At 57.7% G+C, this 19,023-nt stretch overlaps 1 protein-coding gene across 9 annotated transcripts in view; it reads right to left on the reverse strand.

The window, feature by feature from the left end:
* Positions 1–19,023, reverse strand: part of KCNQ4 (potassium voltage-gated channel subfamily Q member 4) — a 52,254-nt gene that overhangs the window by 23,500 nt on the left and 9,731 nt on the right. Inside the window, exon 1 of one of the 9 annotated variants that reach the window (XM_077844529.1) lies at positions 17,441–17,564. The exons of the other annotated variants lie outside the window; for them this stretch is intronic. Coding sequence (XP_077700655.1) covers positions 17,441–17,445 — 5 coding nt within the window. The 5' untranslated portion in view covers positions 17,446–17,564. Of the gene's footprint in view, positions 1–17,440; positions 17,565–19,023 lie in introns of those variants that run through there. 9 annotated transcript variants of the gene reach the window in all.

A 19,023-nucleotide genomic window follows, 5' to 3' on the forward strand; every position in this document is an offset into this window, starting at 1 on the left:
GCTGCTGATGCAGCATTTTGCCGGAAACAGCCCACCTCCAGGGCCTGCGGAGACTCTGCTACCCCTCTGCTCTGGGGAGCCCCCGGGGAGGCCCTCCGCACCCCCTTCCCTCTTCCCCTTCCCACCCCTGCCCGGTGCTCGCTTGTGTGTCTATGGCCCTAGTCACTCTCTACGTGGCTTCATTTGTGTTCCTGTTTCAGGGGCCCAGGGGCAGAGAGGCTTGGGTTCAGGTCCTGGTCCAGCTCGTACAGTCACCTCCCTTCTGTGAGCTGGTCTCCACCTCTGTACAGGGGAGCTGATGGGAGGACAGACGCGGAAAGGACCTACACCCTCCTTGGGCCGGGCTCCCAGGCTACTTGGAGAGAGGGTAGGTGGTGGATGTCGTAAAGGGTTTTGAATGAATGAGCGAGGGGGAGGCCTCCTTGGCCAGTTCCAGGCTAGAGCTGAGTCAGCAAAACAGAAGGCACGGGGAGGTAGGGGGAGCCCCAGCTCCTCATGTTCAAGAATTAACCACAGAAAATGCAGCATCCACATCCCCCTGGGATGGGGACTCCTACAGGCCCGGGTCCCTCTCTGAGGTCGGCTCATCCAGCCCCCTCCCCCGGGAAGGGCTGCCTCTGAATCTGATAGGCTTTCACCCCAGCCCTGAACAGCAATCCTTCAGTGGCCCCAGTGCTCGGCTGACCCTGGATCCTCAGGTAAGGGGGCCGCACTAGGAGCTTCCTGCTGGAGCTTTCGGAAACACATCTTTCACCACACTGTGCCTTCCAGGTCAACAGTTACACGTCTATAAAATGGACACATCCCAACGGGTTAAATTAAAAAAGCAGATTATCACATCTGAAGGGCAATGTGATCCCAATTTTTAAAAATATATATATTTTTTATATTCCTACCAAGAGTCAGCAGGGCTTATCTCCGGGTGGCAAAATTAAGAGGGATTTGGCTTCTGTTCTGCTTTGTTGCTTCTCTGCACTTCCTTGTATTTTTTAGAATAAACAAGGGTGGGGGCGCCTGAGTGGCCCCATTGGTTGAACACTTGACTCTTGGTTTTGGCTCAGGTCCTGATCTCAGGGTCCTGGGATCGAGCCCAATGGGGTCTCCTCTGAGCTGGGCGGGGAGTCTGCTTGAGATTCTCTCCCTCCCCCTCTGCTCACACACACCTTCTCTCAAATAAATAAATACAATCTTTAAAAATAAATAAACAGAAGTAATAACAAATAGGAATTTAAAACTGCATTTCCTTAAATATACAGACAGAGACACAGCTGCCTTCAGTCCTGCCCCCACCCCTTTACCACAAGAGCTTTGCCATTTCGCAGGTGTCAGGGTGTGACGGCCTCTCCCAGAGTCCGGCTCACATGTCCAGCTGTCTACTCAGCTTCTCTTTCTCAGATGTCTGGTGGCCTCTCAAACCCAACATGTTCAAAACCAAACTTGATTTGCCCTCAAATCTTGTTCCCCTCCTGTCTCCCTATCTCCATTAATGGCACCAGCTGCCACCCAAGGGCTCGGGCCAAATACCTAAGAGTTGCCTCTGATTTTTCCTTTCACTCACCCTCCACTTCCTGGCCTTTAGCAATTTTCTCTTGGCTCTCCCTTCAGAATAAGTCCCTGGACAGACCACAGCTCACCACCCTGACTAAGCCGCCACCATCTCACCTCTGGCTGGCCTCCCCGCCTCCACTCTGGCCCAACTGTGACCCACTCTCTTCATAGTAGCCAGGGTGACCTTCCTGACAACGCAAAGCTGGAAATCACTCTCCTCAAAACTCTCCCTGACGTCCCATCACATTTGGAGAGCGAAGGTTAACCTCCTCAGTGTGGGCCGGAAGGCCCTGAGAGCTCTGGCCCCCACCACACCTCGCAGACTTGACCCCCTCTCCCCATCCCCTCCATCACTACGCACCAACCATCCTGACCTCATGCCATTTCTGGAGCACCAAACTTATTTCCACCTCCAGGCTTTGCACTTGCCCTGCTGCTTCCTATGCCTATTTATTTTTCCCTTACTCATCCAGGTCTCTGTCCAAACATCACTTCCTTGGAGAGGCCTTCCCCAACCACCCCCTCTCTCCAAAACAATGGCCCTATCCCCACTCTCTCTCTCTCTCTCCTTGCTCTGCTTTATTTATTTTTCATAAACTGAGTACATGAATAGCAGACATTCACATGAAACAAATATTAAAACACCATGTCATCAAAGCCCCCAGTTGGTACCCACTGAGAAGGCTCCAAAAGCTCCAAAAACGTCCCTCCCTGGCCTGTTGGACTCCCCAGCATCCTTCCTGAGAAGGGACGAGAAGGCAGGTCTCTGACTTTGACCAGCTCCACATGGTAGACACTGTTTAAAAAGCCCCAGAACGGGCCGCCCGGGTGGCTCAGCGGCTGAGTGTCTGCTTTCAGCCCAGGGTGGGATCCTGGGGTCCCGAGATCGAGTCCCACATCGGGCTCCCCGCAGGGAGCCTGCTTCTCCCTCTGCTTCTCCCTCTGCCTGTGTCTCTGCCTCTCTCTGTGTGTCTCTCATGAGTAAATGAATAAAATATTTTTTTAAAAAGCCCCAGAGCTTCACCTCCCCTGCCTTCACACCCTGGATGGGGGTTTCCAGATGCTCAATACAGTGGAACAGATACGTTAAATCTGATAGAGAACATCTTTTTTGTTTTGTTTTTGTTTTTTACAGACTTTATTCACGAGAGACACAGAGAGAGAGAGAGGGAGGTCGAGACACAGGCAGAGGGAGAAGCAAGCTCCATGCAGGGAGCCCGACGTGGGACTCGATCCCAAGACCTAGGATCACGCCCTGAGTGGAAGCCAGATGCTCAACTGCTGAGCCACCAGGAGTCCCTGATAGAGAACATCTTGTGTCCCAGGCACCTGAGCAATTATCTTCCAGATGAAGAAATGGGGCCCAGGGAGGGACACACTTGCTCCAAATCACACAGTGAATCAGTGCGACCTCTCAGGCTACCTTGGTCCTCCCGAGGGGTCCTCACACAGACACCCACTCTTGGGCCAGAGATCCGCGTCTGGAGCTTAGGCAGAGAGGAGACAGGGAGAAGGAGCCCGAAGCCGGGGTGCGGCTGTGTCTGCCAGAACCAGCGTATGGCTTCATTCATGCAACAGATAAGGACTAAGGATTGTGTCCGGCCCCCTCTCGGGCCTCGATTCTCTGCCTCTGCAATTGTAGTTGGCACCCAGGAGCTGGCTGGCTTGGGCTCTCTACAATGGCCCCTAGCTGGTTTGCTTAGATCCGTGGTTCTCGAACTACAGCTGGTGTCAGGATCGCCCAGAGGACTCGCTAAGACCCAGGACTTCTGGGCCCCACTTGTGGAATGTAAGCGTGAGGTGGGACCTCAGAATCTGCACGTCTGCAAAGCTCCCTGGTGATGCTCCTGCTGCTCCTCCGAGAACCACACTTGGAGAATCACTGGCTCAGCTGATCGGAGTGGTTGTGGCTGATTCAATTATTAGCCAGTTCATAGCTTTTTAAATAACTGCAATTATTGCCTTCCCCGCCTCACCCTGCCCCCACCACCTCCCTGAATTCGCTGCAGAAACAGCCACAGGGCACGGGGAGTGAGGACAGCCCCACTGGGGACGTGGGCCTCGTGCCAACATCAACTTCACCCCAGTTTGCTGTGTGACCCCCGAACCGCTCCTGCTGGCTGCGGACTTCCTATTGGCCAGACACTGTGCCAAGCCCTCTACATGCTTATTTTTAATTACTTCTCACCACCACCCTGCAAGAGCAGTACCATAATCACCCAAGGCTTATCAATGAGAAAACACAGCTCAGAAAGGCCTGCTAGGATGGCTGCACGGCTCTGCGACTGTACTAAAAAACACTGAATTGTAAGCTGGGATTTTCTGGTATGCGAACTACAGCTCAATAAAGCCATTATTTTGTGTTTTTTTTAATTTTTATTTATTTATGATAGTCACACACAGAGAGAGAGAGGCAGAGACACAGGCAGAGGGAGAAGCAGGCTCCATGCACCGGGAGCCCGACGTGGGATTCGATCCCGGGTCTCCTGGATCGCGCCCTGGGCCAAAGGCAGGAGCCAAACCTCTGCGCCACCCAGGGATCCCAAAGCCATTATTTAAAAAGGAAAAAATAGGGGCACCAGGGTGGCTCAGTGGTTGAGCATCTGCCTTCGGCTCAGGTCTTGATCCCGGGGTCCTGGGATCGAGTCCCACGTCGGGCTCCCTGCATGGAGCCTGCTTCTCCCTTTGCCTGTGTCTTTGCCTCTCTCTGTGTGTCTGTCATAAATAAATAAATAAAATCTTTTTAAAAAGGAAAAGGAGGGTGGCGCAGCGGTTTGGCTCCTGCCTTTGGCCCAGGGTGCGATCCTGGAGACCCGGGATCGAATCCCACATCGGGCTCCCGGTGCATGGAGCCTGCTTCTCCCTCTGCCTGTGTCTCTGCCTCTCTCTCTCTCTCTCTCTCTCTCTCTCTCTGTGACTATCATAAACAAATAAAAAAAATTAAAAAAAATTCAAAAGGAAAAGGAAAAAAGAAAAGTATACTAGATTGTCCAAAGTCATAAGGCTAGGACCTAAACCCAAGTCCACCTGGACCACCAAGCAATACTTACTACCTCAATTTCCCTACCTGCAACATGAGGTGGGGGACTAGACTCTCCGGCAGAGGGTCTGCAGGGAGAGGGTCTGTCATGAGCTCAGTTCCAGATTCCCTGAACCCTCAAGGCCATGGGGATCCATGGGAGAGTTTCGAGAAAGGAATGCCATGGTGTGATATGTGTTTCACGACCACACTCACGGGTCGTGGGGAATGTGGACTGGAGGGGGTGAGAGTGATCGGGAAAATGCAGAAAGTTCCACAATAATTCAGATGAGAGATGAGGGTGCCAGCAGCAAAGATATGTGCAGGATGGAGGTTTCTGGGAGCAAGATTTGGTGATTATTTGGAAATGGGGACAAGGAGGGAGAAGGACTCTCCCGTTTCTGGTGTGGGCACCAGGTGGATGAAGGATGAGTGGGCAGAGCCGGGAGACCCCACGGGAGGAGCAGGTGGGGGCGATGAGCTCCCCTGGGGTCACTGCCCACAGGCACACACTCAAGGTCATGAAAGCAGAGACCTGAGCTGGAAATGTGGATTTGGGGCACACAGGGGAGCGGGTAGAGACCATGGTAGGGGCCAGACAGTTCAGAGGGTGTGTGGCACATTTCGAGGAGGACCCAGAGGGACCCGTGGGCAGAGACAGGAGACACACTCCCCCTGCCAGATGCCAAAGGAGCTGCCAGCAAGACAAGAGGGAAGCCAGGAGAAAGAGGTGGCAGGGATGCCAAGCAAGAGGGTTTCAAGGGGGGAGCGAACCATAGTGTCAAATGCTGCCAAGAGGTCAAACAAGATAAGGCTTGAAAAATGTCCACTGGGTTTGGTGACGAGTTGGTCACTGGGCACCTTGGGCAGAGGAGCGGAGAGAGCGGGCAGGAGCAGCGCCAGGCCACTAGGATGAGGAAGGTGGAGGCTTGAGAAAGAGGGATGGGGAGCCCAGGGACCTGGGCTTGGTGTTTTTTTTTTTTTTTTTTTTTTTAAGATGCAAGAGCCAGAGTGGAAGAAGCCAGAGGAGAGAGGGACAAGTCGAAGATGGGGGAGAGAGAGGGAGTGATCAATGGAATGAAGTCCCCAGGGCAGCAGGGAGGCAGGGATCCAGAGCAGGGCAGGGCTGCTGCTGGGCAGAAAGGACCCTGCCAGCTAGTGGGGAGGCCCGGGGGAGGGGCTAGGTGGGACCGGAGGTTTGGGGACCGGGAAGCCAGAGCACTCCCTGGGGGCTCCGACTTCCTCTGTGACCTTCAGTGACGGAGGAGTCAGGGCTCCTTCCTGGAGGAGGCGGGGAACAGAGGTGGGGGAGGTTTGAACAGCTGACCGGGCCCTGGGGAGGGGTCCCTGGGGAACACAGGACCTTTATCCCCTACCCTAAGCATGGGAGAAAAGATGCAGAACACCACAGGTGCTCCACACATGCATTTCTGATTTGCTTTGGCTTGGGACTTTTTTGGGTTTATTTTTAAGGCTTGATGATCCTGAGGGAGGAAAGCAGCCATGTGGGATGAAGGGATACCCCCACCCCCAACCAGGCCAAAGTAAATGCAGAACCGGGCCATGCCCCTTCCTTCCTCCTTGGGCCTCCTTCCTTGTCCCCAGTGGCCCTCCTCCCAGGCAGCTGCCGCCTGCGTGGCCACCAGCGGGCTCCCTTTCTACAACTGGCCTTGGGAGTATGTGATCCCACCCAGACCAGGACCCCGAAGGCAAGGTTCCACCTTCCCCCTGGGGACGGCCAGCGCCAGTCTGTCCCCATTCAGCCAAGGTTCTTGGCGGACAGAGGCCATAACCCCGCCACCTTCCAGCACAAAAGGGCTTCTTAAACCACAAACTAGGGTTGCTACCGAAGGAGGGACCTAAGCTAGACCTGAGGGGCTCCCCCCGACGGGGAGGGGGGTGCAGTGTGGCCCAGAGGGCCCCAGGCTCCTCTGGGGGAGAGCAGCCTCCTACTTTCTCTTGCAGGGGGATCGAGGGGAGGGGCAGCCGGCCAGGCCTCAGAGTGAGGCTCTTTCCAAGAATTCTCAGGGGCTGGGACGAGAAGTTTCCCCTGATCCAGCGATTCTAAATATGGCAAAGGGAGCAAAAGCACGTGACCCAGGGCCCCACACTAGGGCTGCCGCTGCGGCCGCTGCTTCCCTGGGCCAGAGGCCTATGCTGGGGGCTCAGGGTGAGGGATGAGGGCTCCATGGAGCCTCAGTTTCCCCATCTACTACGTGAAGGTGGGCCACGCTCTGAAGACTAAAGTCCCTTCAGCCTTGCTGCTCTCCAGAGCAGGGTGGAGGGGAGAGGCCTGAGCTCTCCGCTCAGTTCCAGATTCTCTGAGGATGTCCCTGGAGGGACAGCAGCCGCCAGCACATAGTACAAAATATGACAAAAATGCCCCCTCTTGGAGGACCAATTAGAAAAAGGCGTTCCCTTCGGCCTGAAAAATTATAAAAAGTTGGCCCCTCTGGATGGACCCACTAGAAACAGGCAGCCCTAAGCTCAGGCTGGATTTCTGTGCCAGCGGCGGCCTCCCAGCCAGGCCCCTCGCCACGCACAGGATGTACAAGGCCACGGGGTCCCCAGGGACGGCTCAGACAGCCACCACAGCCCCCCAAGGGCCAACCCCGCGTGGCACCAACGTGGCTCCATGCCGCTCTCCTGGCCACCACTGATTCATCCAGAACTGGAGACTGACCAGGAAAGCTTCCCCCCAACGCCACCCGTAGGTGCGGCCCAGCCAGTCAGGTGGTCTTTCCCAGGAACGGAACTGAGAACCAGAGAGGAAAGTTGGCAGGAGTGCATAGAAAAATGGACCTGAGGCCACTTGTTCCCGAATCTAGTATCTCCCCTTCTCCATTCAGTGAAGCCCCAGTGCCTCCCTCCACGATGCCACACAACTCTTCCCTTTCCTGGCAGTAGATGTCCCCCGCCCTCACATGCCAGGTTGTCTTGAGCTGGTGTGAATGGTCTCGGTGCCACTAGGGTGTGGAAGGCAGTGTCTCCTGGGCCAGGTGTTTAATGAGTCACAGCCTGGTCGTCTCCCACCTGGCCCAGCTCCAAACCCTCCTACTCCATCTCGCTGCTTCACCTCTGCCGTGCCAGCCGGACTACCTGGTGCGCCAGGTAAGGGGGGCTGAGCAGCATGTGCCCACCTTGGGTGGGCACCAGGAGGGAGCAGGGGCCCTCCATCTGTTTAGGGCTGGCTGGGCAGCACCGACGCCTCAAATAAACAGCGTGGGATCCCCAGCAGGAGGCCAGTGGAATGAAAGACAAGTAAGGGGTGGAACACAGGCAGCCTGGATTCTGAAAGCTTAAACCAAAGAGCCAATGGGAACCTTCCCCCCGCCCGCCCCGCTCCACCTGAGCAGCTCCATGTGGATTCGGGTGACTCAGTTTTACATTCTGGGCTTGGCAGGAGACTTCACTGGAACGCAGAGCTTTGCTGCTTTTTTAAAAAGTGTGAAATCCACCGACTTACAGGCTCAGGCCCAAGCTCCTAAGCACAATTGCAAGGAAGGCCCTTCCCACCCCACCATCTCACTCCCCACCGCAGAGCCCAACCCCACGCCGGCTACTCCACGGTCACAGCTCTGTTCTTCTCCCACAAAAGCGAGCGGCTTTTCCCTCCCTATCTTTGCTCATGTCATGTCTGCCCCTCCTCCAGGGAGGCTGGGTGAGGTGGGAGCCCACCTTGGGCTCCCTTAAGTCCCCACCCCCATCTCTCTGCCCACCCCAACATCATGGCATTTAGTTCAACTGGAGAAAAGCCGCTGGATGAAGGGCCTCCTCCCCCGAACCCAGAGCTGGTTGAGGTCTTGTCCTTTTCACCTGGAATGCCCTGTGCCCAAATCAGAATGGGTGCTGGATGAAAGCTTCCTGAGAGAGGGCACAACCTAGGTGCTGGACCCCAGGCATCATGCTCCCTCTACCACCCTCCCCTCCACCGCCCCCCCCCCCCCACAGGTGCCACTGCCACCCTGCTGGCTGCTCGTGGTTCACTCGCATCTCAACCCTCCCTGCAGCAGGTGGTGTGAGAGCGAATCTGGCCAGGTAGCAACTCCCAGGCCAGCACCACGGCACTCACTTCCTCACTCACTGACTTGTGGGGTGTGTGCTCTCGTGGGGGACATGGGTAATAAGCGAGTCAAGGTTCCAAATGTGATTTGCGTCCCACATTGGTCGCAAAGGTTACTGGGGGAGCCTGGCTGGCTTAGTGGGTGGAGCAGGTGACTCTTGATCTCCAGATGGTAAGTTAGAGCCCCACGTTGGGTGTAGAGCTTACCTATATTTAAAAAAAGGGGGATCCCTGGGTGGCTCAGCGGTTCAGCACCTGCCTTTGGCCCAGGGCGTGATCCTGGAGTCCCGGGATCGAGTTCCGTGTCAGGCTCCCGACATGGAGCCTGCTTCTCCCTCTGCCTGTGTCTCTGCCTCTCTCTCTCTCTCTATGTCTATCATGAATAAATAAAATATTTTAAAAAATGTTTTAATGTGAGATGATGATGATGATGGGAAAACATTAAGTGGGGAGAAGAGAGAAGGAACATTGGTATGGGAGTTGGGGACTATTTTATAGAGGGGGATTGGGGAAAGCAGCATCAAGAAGGTGACTTTTCAGCAGAGATCTCAAGGAAATGAGTGAGTGAGCCAAGTGGGTATCTGGGAAAAACGGGATTCTGAACAGAGGGAAAAAGCAAGGGCAAAAACCTGAGCCAGACGGTGCCTGGTATGTTCCAGACCATCAGGAAAGGTGTGCCCCCAGAGCGGAGTGAGGAAAGGGGAGAGTGGTGGGCAGCGAGGCAGTGGAGGCAGGAAGCAGATCACCTACTGGCTCTTGTGAGGATTTTGGCTTTTACTCCAAGTGGGATGGGGACTCCTGAGCAGGAGTACACGATCTGACTTGCATTTGCAACAGCACAGGCTGTTGAGTAGAGAACCCACGGTGGTGGTGCAGAGGGGGACGGGGAGGGGGTAATGACATTTGCCCCACAGCTGTATGATCCAAGCATAAGATGCGGGTGACTTGTACTAGGGGGACCAACATGGCAGGAGATGAGCAGATACTGACTCCAGCTTAGCACGGAAAGATCCCTTAGAGTAGATCAATCCTCTATTTATACAGGGGACACTGAGTCCTAGAGAGGGGCATGATCTACCTGTGATCATACCCCCGATCAGAGGCACAACTGGGTCTGGCACCCAGACATCCTGATTCCTGAGGTAAGATTATTTTGATTTGTCCTCTTCCTATAGGAGGAGTCAGGCACCTGCCTCTCACCCCCACCTCAAAAATTCCATCATCTAAGCATCAGGCTGGGGCCTGGCCCCTGCCCTTCCTGCTGCATGTGACAGGGTGGCACTGGGGTCAAGGACTGCTCAGGCTTCCAGCTACTTGAGCCTGGCAGGGGTCAGGGTCACCTCCAAGGAGCCTTCTGTCCTCTGAATCAGCAGAACCTTTGCAAAGGGGGGAGGGGGAAGGAGGGAAGAATCCAAACCGGGGGAAAGAGCTTAGTCCCCCACACTTGGTTGTCAGCACTCCAGGGAGCAGAGAGGGTACCAAGAGCTGACAGGGTGGAACAGGAGATTTGGTGAGGGCGGGGCACCCTGGGGAGCGCAGTCCCCAGGTGCTGCAGACTCAGCCACTGAGAATCCCACCCAGTGGGAGGTGCAGGGTGCATGGCAGGGAGGGGTGTTCCAATGCCTTTGCTACCAGTAAGCAACACAGTATGCAAACTCACAGGCCACACCTGGGGCAGTCGGTTACAGCTGCCCTGGGAGCCTCACTGCCCATGGGAACCTCAAATCCATGTCCAGCCAGACTGAATCCAGCAAGACAGACTCCAGGGGGCCCCTGACAGCCAGGAAAGGTTTACTGTATGACCTTAGGCCAGGAGCACAACTTCTCCGAGCCTGTCCCACAGCCAAAGTGGAAGGGTGGGTAGGTGGGTCTTAGGCTGCAAGCCAGAAGCACATCTGCAGACATCCTCAGTTCTGCCTTTAATGGGAGAGGCTGCCCAGCCCTGGTTCCGGCGGATTCAGAGTCCTTTAAGAGCCAGGAGCGGTTTGTCAGGGTTGGGGGCTGCAGAAGGGGGGCACAGGGGTGTGGACAGAGCTAGGAACCTAGGTCTATGGGCTCTCTATTTTGATTCTTCCACCACTCAGCTGAGGAGGGGGGACGCTGTCTCTGGGTCTGGCTTGACTCCCGAGGAAGGGTCTCTGAGGGCCCTATTTTTCGCTCATCCATCTGGGCCTGGTGATTTCAGCTTCCCCAATGGGAAGGGCCGCCCCAGCAGCTCTCCAAGCCGCCAGTCCTGAGGAGCTTCTAGTCTGAGGAGAGGGTCTTTTACATTTCATTTGCATGGTGCTCATTTGCATGGAAAGTCTACCTCCCAAACTCCTCTATAAGTGAATAATAACAGCAAGGAGGAGTCAGGGTAGACCAAAGGGAAGCTGCCAATAGCCCATTAGCCACAGAAAGGGCGCTGGAGGTCAGGGAAGGGGACAGCCTGCACCTGTGGCCCTGACGCCCCCCCCCTCCTCTAGCGGAGGAAGACAGAACCGTACAAGCATCAGAGCCAAAGGCTTGAATTCAGCTCTGACCCTGACCTCTGCCAGGCTCAAGAATTCAGCCTTGTCTGGGGGACCTTGAGCAAGTGAGCTGTCCCTCTCTGGGACTCAGTTTCTTCGTCTGTCTAATGGGGCCAGGGATCCCTGGTGCAGCAGGCTGGAGGCAGGGGTCTGGCCCAGGTGAACCTCGCGCTGAGGGGTTGCAGAAAGGCTTGGGTTCACTTCGGGACACGGAGAAGGCTGACTCCAGGCGGGACGCCTCGGGAGAGGGAGGGGCTGCCAAGAGGGGAGGGGCTCCCGGGAGAGGCGGGGCTCCCGGGAGGGGAGGGGCTCCCAGAGGGGAGGGTTCCCGGGAGGGGAGGGCTCCTGAGAGGGGTGGGGCTCCCGGAGGGGAGGGTTCCCGGGAGGGGAGGGCTCCTGAGAGGGGAGGGGCTCCCGGGGGGAGGGGCTCCCGGGAGGGGAGGGCTCCTGAGAGGGGTGGGGCTCCCGGGGGGGAGGGGCTCCCGGGCTGGGAGGGCTCCCGGGAGGAGGACGCCAGGGGACCCCTCCCTCCGCACGGCGCCCTACGCGCCCCCCCTGCCGGGGCCCCTTCCTCTGCGGCCGGCGCACCGCTCGGCGCTCGGGGGTCCGCAGGGCCGGCCCCGCCCCCTCGGCGCGGGGCGGGGCTTACTGGAAGGGGCGGGGCCTGGTGGGCGGGGGCGGGGCGCCGGGGGCGGGGCCTCGCCGACACCCGGCACCGCGCGCAGGAGGGGCGGGGGCGGCGCTGCGGCTCCGGTTACCTCCTTGCGGCCTCCCCCGCCCCGCCGGCTTCTTTTTCCGTTTCCAAATTAACAATTGAAAACGCGGCGGCCTGAAAGGCGAGCAGCGGGCCAAGCGGAAAGTGTGAAGGTGCCGCCGCGTCCCCGAGGCCGGGGGCGGAGAGGGGGGCGCGACACCCCGACTGCCCCGGGCTCGCCCCCCACCCAGCTGGGCTGCGGGCACCGAGCGCCCCAGGGCACCGAGGTGCCGGGGCCCCTGCAGCCCCCCGCGTGCTGCCCCGGCCCAGTGTCGCAGGACCCGGTGCCCGGGCTCCGCGCCGTGCCGGTCCCCGAGGGCGCTGGCGGAGGGGGCACCGGGGCTGGGTTACTGCTCGAGGCTGAGTGCCCAGGAGGGCAGGTGCCAGGCAGCACCCTCAGCGCACCGGCCTTGAGGGCTCCCAGAGTCAGCTAGGTGTGCCTGTGGCCTCAAGCAAGTCGTTTCACCTTCCTGAGACTCAGTTTCCTCGTCTGCAACATGGGGAGGGAAGGCAGAGCTGGTTGTGAGGAATAAATGAAAGTGGCGGGAGGCGGGCCCACAGCGAACACTGCAGACAGCGACGATTCTCCGGTGTTGATAATGATATTGAGTCCTTGGCATCCTCTCACCGCCCTGTCCACCAGTGGGGAATGCTGGAATCCCCTGGGCTTTTCCTCCCCTCATTCCTTCGGGGCCTCCCCAAAGCCCCACCTAACAGATAAACTGAGGCCAGGAAGGCCCTCATGAGGGGCTCCAAGCCGTTTGCGAGTGCAAAGAACCACCGCCTGAGGCCAGACCTGCCCCTCAGGTCTGGACTCCTCTTACAGAGATGAATGGTCCCTGGGGTCAGGGCCCTGGGTACTGGGCCCTCCTCGTCAGTGTTCTCAGACCCCGGTGCAGATACTAGGGCAGCTGGGACAAATGAGTGGGTAATGGGAAGTCCCCTCTCCCAGGCATGCAGGAGCATGGACCAGTGAGCCAGAGGGGGGACACCAGGGGGAGCTACAGTTTCTGATCCCCCAGTCCCCCCCCCCCCCCCAATGTAAGCTCCATGAAGGCAGAGACTTGATCCTGTCTCCACTCCCTCCCACACCTGGAACAGGGCTTCGTGCACTGCAGGGCATCAATATTTGTTGAGCGCACAAGTGAATGAACGGGCAGGTCAGCTCTTATACAGCTGTGGCCTCTCACTTGCCACCGCCGTGAGGTGGTCTTCCTTAGGGAGGTGGGTTTGCGGTGAGGCACCCCTCTCCCCAGTGTGGAGACACGGGGCCATAGAATGGGGGCGGGGAGACAGAAAGCAGGAGGAGAAGATGGAGGAAGAGATGCCCGAGCGCAGATGGAGATCGGCTCCTTCTTCCTGGCTTCCCACTTCCCACTCCTGTCCATCCGGGGACTGACCCCCTTCCCCCTCCCTCCAGCCACCTCTTCACTGACTGCCAGGATTCTAGCTCCGTCCCCACCCCAACCCTGGTCCATGTACCTGTGGCTGAGTGCTCCGTCCCCATTTCCAGTCCTTTGATGACCCCTTACCGTGTACCATCTAAAATCCAAGCTCCTCAGCCCAGAGCTTGAGGCTGTAAACACGCTAGCATCAGCTGCACCCCACCGCTCCATACCCGGTGCATTCCTACCTTGGTGACTTTGGTGCTCTCTCCCCTCCTTCAGATGTACCCCTTCCTCCCCAAGCACCCCTGATCTGCTTCGGGAAGCGGTGCTCCCACAGCCCCCCGGGATCCCTGGCCCCGTCTGGGACTCCCAACCCCCGACTCCCTCGTGCTGAGGCTGCTCCTGCCTCAGTCCACGCCTCCATCCCCACCCCCACCCCCTCATTAGGATCCATCCACCAAGGGCAAGGCTAGTTGTGACTCCCCCACATCCCCCAGGCTGGCCGATTAGACGTTCAAACAAGTATCTGGAAAGGAACAGGGGGACCCAGGTCACCGGGGCCTTAGCATCCAAGTCAGGACTTTCCAGCTTTCCTGCGAAGCCTGAGAGCCTTGGGTGAGGGTGTCTCCGGGTGGCTGCAGAGATGGGTAGGTGGGGTGAGGGCAAACGCAAGCCCACCCCAAACACGGGCAGGGCTTGGGAAAGAGTACAAATGGGGACCCACAGACTATTAGTCTAAATATTTAAAAGTTTAACTCAAACTAAAAAGCTGTTAGAGAAAATGTGTTCTACTCTTCCTGACACATATACCTTCCTAACAGTCTGGAAGGCCAGGTCTGATTTTAAAATCTTGGACTCCTTGGAGCTCTGAGCTGGAATCTGGAAGGGAGAGGTTGCTACCCTCCCGTCCCCAGCCCATGGCATGCCCCCTTATCTTCCCACACTGGGCTCAGCCCTGGCCAGGAGGGGTCTGGGGTACACTCCTGGGGCTGCCCTCATCTGCTCTTCCAGGCTCCATCTACACTAGTGGCAACCAGCTGCCCTTGGTCCTAGAAGTGCTCCTATACTTTGGCTCCCCAGATGATGAACCAGCCAAGAGGCCTGTACGAGCCCTGGAAGCAGGCACAGGGATCCGGGGGCCAGGAACTGCAGGCTTACCTGGAATGTGTTCTAGAATAAGCAGGGCTGTGTACCGGCTCTGAGTTGGTGGTATGCAGAGCCATACAGGCTGAGTGGGCAGGATTCTTCGGGGCCCCTACCCCTGAATCCACCCAGAGCGATGCTGCTTTGATATGTTTTACATATTGTGCTCCTGTGTCATGTTTCATCTAAGAACTAGATCTACTGCTGAAAACAGTTTGCAAAGCACCGATCTAGCCCCTTCCCTCCTACTGAACACGTAGCTAAGGCTATGGGATTAGCATAGCAGTTTAGAGCAAATCCAAGGCTCCTGACTCCCGCCCAGGCCTTGGCCTCCAAGAGCACATTTCTGATCTGCGAGACCCAGTGCCTTCAATGGATAAGCTGTTGGGAGGGGATGAGGGCCCAGTCCCTGGTGCGGTTTGAGCAGGCCTGCTGCTGAGGCCCCCTCCCTTGACAGGGGTCTGACCCTCAACTCAGGTTGCCCAGCTCAGGAGTGGACTGAAAGGCCAGACCAGGCCTGAGAAGGAGAGAGGGAGTCCTGGTATAAATAACCGTGGGGGGCCTGGATGTTTGGGACCGTCTCCTGGGCTACGGCTGTGTTTACTGCCCAGAGAGGGGGGGCATAGCCCACACATTTGCCTCCCTGACTTGTAGCCAAATTTCTCCAGAAAGGGGTGGCCCAGGATTAGCCCGAAACACTCCAGCTCTGCACCTCCATCAGGTCCCCCCCAACTTTGCCCAACGTGGGCCCTAAACCCCCCTGATATTGCCCCGCCCTTTCAGCCCCAAATGCTGCACAACACGGAGTCCCCATTAGCCCCAAGTGCCCCAGCATTTGCTCCCGCAAGTCTCAACCCTGTTCAAATGGTGGGAGAGTGAGGAGCATGAGTATGGCCGAGGAAGGCCCCAAGCAGAGGAGCTGGGTAGGTGCCAGGGATCTGAGCTGGGGCCACTGGGCAGGGGTGGGGGGGGTGGGCAGAGACAAACCTCTCCCACGGCCCTGGCCAACACCGAGGAAGGCTGCGGCCCCTGGATTAAGAGAGTGCAAATCCCTCTCCCCAGCCCAGTGCCCGTCCCATGCCTGTCATGCGCAGGGCATTAGATGGCCAGACCCCAGCATGGGCGGGGCAGGCGGTCACGGTCACGCTGCGGCCAGCGCCCCTCCCCAGAAAAAACCCTCAGTGCAGGAGGGCAAGTGGGTCCCCTTCCGCAGGGGGCAGCAGCTGCAGTCTGCTCAAGCATGGAGGCACACGGTTCCAGCCTGCAGCCCCTGCCTAATACACACACACACACACACACACACACACATATGCACACACAAACACACTCTGCCTAACTGACTGGTGGGTCTTGCCTGAGTCACTGAGTGGTATTCACTGAGAGCAGAGGCTGTGCCCATCAGGGGTCTCAGGTGCCTAGACATCTGGGCTCCAGGCCCATGATGGCCACCTCCCAGCTGAATGACCTTGGGCAAGTCACTTCTTTCTGAGCCTCAGCGTAAAATAGCATAACGATATCTACCTCCAGGGTTGTTTCCGAGAGCTCAGGGGGCTGCAGTGAGCAAACACTAATGAAGCCCCACAGTGGACCATCCTTCCCAGGACAAGGTGGTACTTTGGATCCCGTGGCCAAGGCTCAGGGAACGTTGTGATGGGGCCTGCCCAAGGCCACCCAGAGAGGACCTGAGCTCAGTTTTTCAGTTATTTATTGGGCTTGGGGACAACTGAAACTCTTGAGCTAGGCTGGGCTCCAATCTGGGCTCCACCACTGACCTAAGTTTAGTCCATGCCCTGTTCTGGGCCCCATCAGTAGAATGAAGGGAGAGGGTGAGACCAGCAATTTCCACACTCTGTTGAGCTGCAAGACAGGGAGGGGACAGGGGACACGGAGGTGGGCCGAGCCACCTGGGCTCTGCCCTGTTCTCCAGGACATGCACAGTGAGCCAAACCCCTGGGTGCTCTCACGAGCCTGTTCCAAGACCATTGCTCTGGGGACGGCCACAGAGCCTAAGCCCTCATCCCCAGACCCCCTGCAGACAGCCTCAGGGCCTGCACCCACCCCCTCTTCTTCCAAGGGCCCCTTGGGCTCAGCCACACACACACCCTCCCCTAGGCCACCCTTTGCATAAGCCGCTCCGCTTTCCCTACAGGCAAAGTCCCAGGGCTTCAGGCCAGGTCCGCCAGGCCTGGGCAGGGCTGGTGGGCAGCTCCAGAGGAGCTGCTCAGGGGGCCGGGCCATGCGGGGAAGGCCGAGGGGACAGGAGACCAAGTGGACAGCATCCTGTGGCTTCCCCCCCTTACCATCCTCCCTGTGAGGTCCAGAAAGGTGTTTCTAAAATACCAATCTGCCCAGGACATTCCTGTCTTCAGGTCCTTCTCGAACTGTTTCCTCCAAGAAATCACTGCTCCTCAGCCTGGCACCATTGGCTCATGCCCCGGCCTCCTCTCTGCATGCCTCCTGTCCCTGCCAGACTCCCGCCGCCCTGGCCTCCTGGGTTCAGCTTCACCTGTGGCCTTTGCTCATGCTAGTCCGCCTGTCCAGAATGCTGTTCCACGCTCCTCTTTGCTCAGGTGACTCCTACTCCTGCTCATGTCACAGGCCTCAACTTAAATCTTCTCCTCTGGGAAGCCTTCCTAGCCCTGTGCGCTGTGGGGCCAGGTTTGGGACTCTGTGCGGCCCAGACCATTGCCAGCTCCTGGCCCATGTCCCCAGGGGCCCAGGGAGGGTCTGCTGCACTGCTCTGCCCCCAATACCTGGGACAGTGGCTGGCCCCAAGGGACCAAATGAGAGCACGAGTGCCGAGCACAGAACTGGGGTGGCGGATGAGACCCCCAACTTTAAGGCCCCACTGGTCCCCGTACGGGCTGCAGACCCGTGAGGGCCAGCTGGGCACAATATGGTGGGTAAGGACACAGCCCCCGGAACTGGGCTCCTGCCTGGACTCCGGGCAAGTCTCTCCACCTGTCTGTGCCTCAGCATCCCTGGCTGGGAAATGGGCATAACAACAGCACCCACCTCATCAGGCTGCTGAGAGGAAAGATCGAGAGGAGCCACAGTGAGTTCTCAGAGCAGTGTCCGGCGCCAGGTCAGCGCTCCCTCTTATTATCAAGAGCCCCGGTGGGAGAGGGAGACTGAGGCAGAGAGGGATGTTGACTGCTGGAGGCCACCCAGCAGGAAGGTGGCCTTCCCACCCCACATCCCCCATGAGTGTCCCCTCGGCGCCTCCCTCCCCACTACACGCACACTGCCCACAGCCCCGAAGACCTGCTCCCACCAGAGTCCTTGCACGCTCAGCCCTCAACTGCTGCCCACCTGGGCACTCGGCACCTGTGAGCTGTGTGACAAAGTCACATGCTTAGCTTTTCCGCATCAGCGTCCTCTCCGATGTGACGGGGTAATAAGAGCAGCCCCCTCCTAGGGCTCTTGGAAGGATTAAATGAAGTAGCATATGGAGAACATGTGGCACAGTCCCTGGTACGGATTAGACTAGACGTTATCCATGTACGACAAAGTCTCGAAGCCTGGCTCCCACTTAGTGCACTGTGGTCACCGTGTCGCCAGGCCCGGCCCAGGGCCCTGGACAGGAGGATGCGCCGTCAGGTCCAGGGGCTCTTACGTGGCCTGCACACCAGCCCCTTGCTGTGCAGCATCCCCTCTTCAGGGCTCAGACCAGAGAGGGACCTGCTGGCTCCTGCTCCAGTGCTCCTTTCACTGAGGGGTGAGGCCTGACTCCGGCTGACCCCGTCCCCGGCACCGCCAGGCCAGTCTTGGCTAGAGCCCTGGGCTGGTGCTCGCTGCTCTCCCGCCAGGCCCAGGAGGAACAGACAGTGAGACTGAGCGCGCCTCCATCCCCCCAATGCTTCCACCCCCACCGGACTCCTGTGGCCGCTCCAGCTCAGGAGGGAGGAGGCAGGAAGGCGCCCGGACGCAAGGATTTCACGCACCGGTAAAATTCCCAAAAAATACTTGGGGACTGGTTGTCAACTTTTTATTTTGCCAAGTAAGGACATTTGAAAAAAAATTCCCAGCCCCGTCATTTCATAAAAGAAAGGACATAATCTCAGACTAAAAGTCCTTTAAATGGAATAAATTTAGCTTTATGAAAAAGTCACCACATTGTCATTTCCCTCGATTTTGCCTTAGGCCACCGAGAACCGCATGGGTCTGCTGACGTATCTGAGAACCACTCCGAGCTTGAGCTTGGGAGTCACACAGACACGGGTTCAAATCCCGCCTCCAGCACGGACAAGCTGTGTATGCCGGTGCACGCTATTTGCCCTCTCTGAGCCCCACTTTCCTATCTGCAAAATGGGAACAATAGTACTGTTTGCAAAGTACTACTAGCTCCTGGGAAGAAATCAGGCAAGCGCCGGCTCCCAGCAGGGGTGCCTCCCCATCCTGTCACTGCCTAGGCTCCCCCTTGTCCGCAGGGCAAAGCCCAGCTTCACAGCTTGCTGATCCAGGACAGGGCAGACGGAGGAAGAAAGTTCCACCCCAAAGCCTGGGCTCTCACTGTTGCCTCCAAGTGGAGCGCGCTCAGGATCCAGATCACAAGAGCTTCCAGCTTGGTGCCTGCACACTGAGCACCTGGGGTCCCT

Source organism: Canis aureus, chromosome 13, assembly GCF_053574225.1.
Source record: "Canis aureus isolate CA01 chromosome 13, VMU_Caureus_v.1.0, whole genome shotgun sequence".
In the NCBI taxonomy this organism is placed as follows: domain Eukaryota; kingdom Metazoa; phylum Chordata; class Mammalia; order Carnivora; family Canidae; genus Canis; species Canis aureus.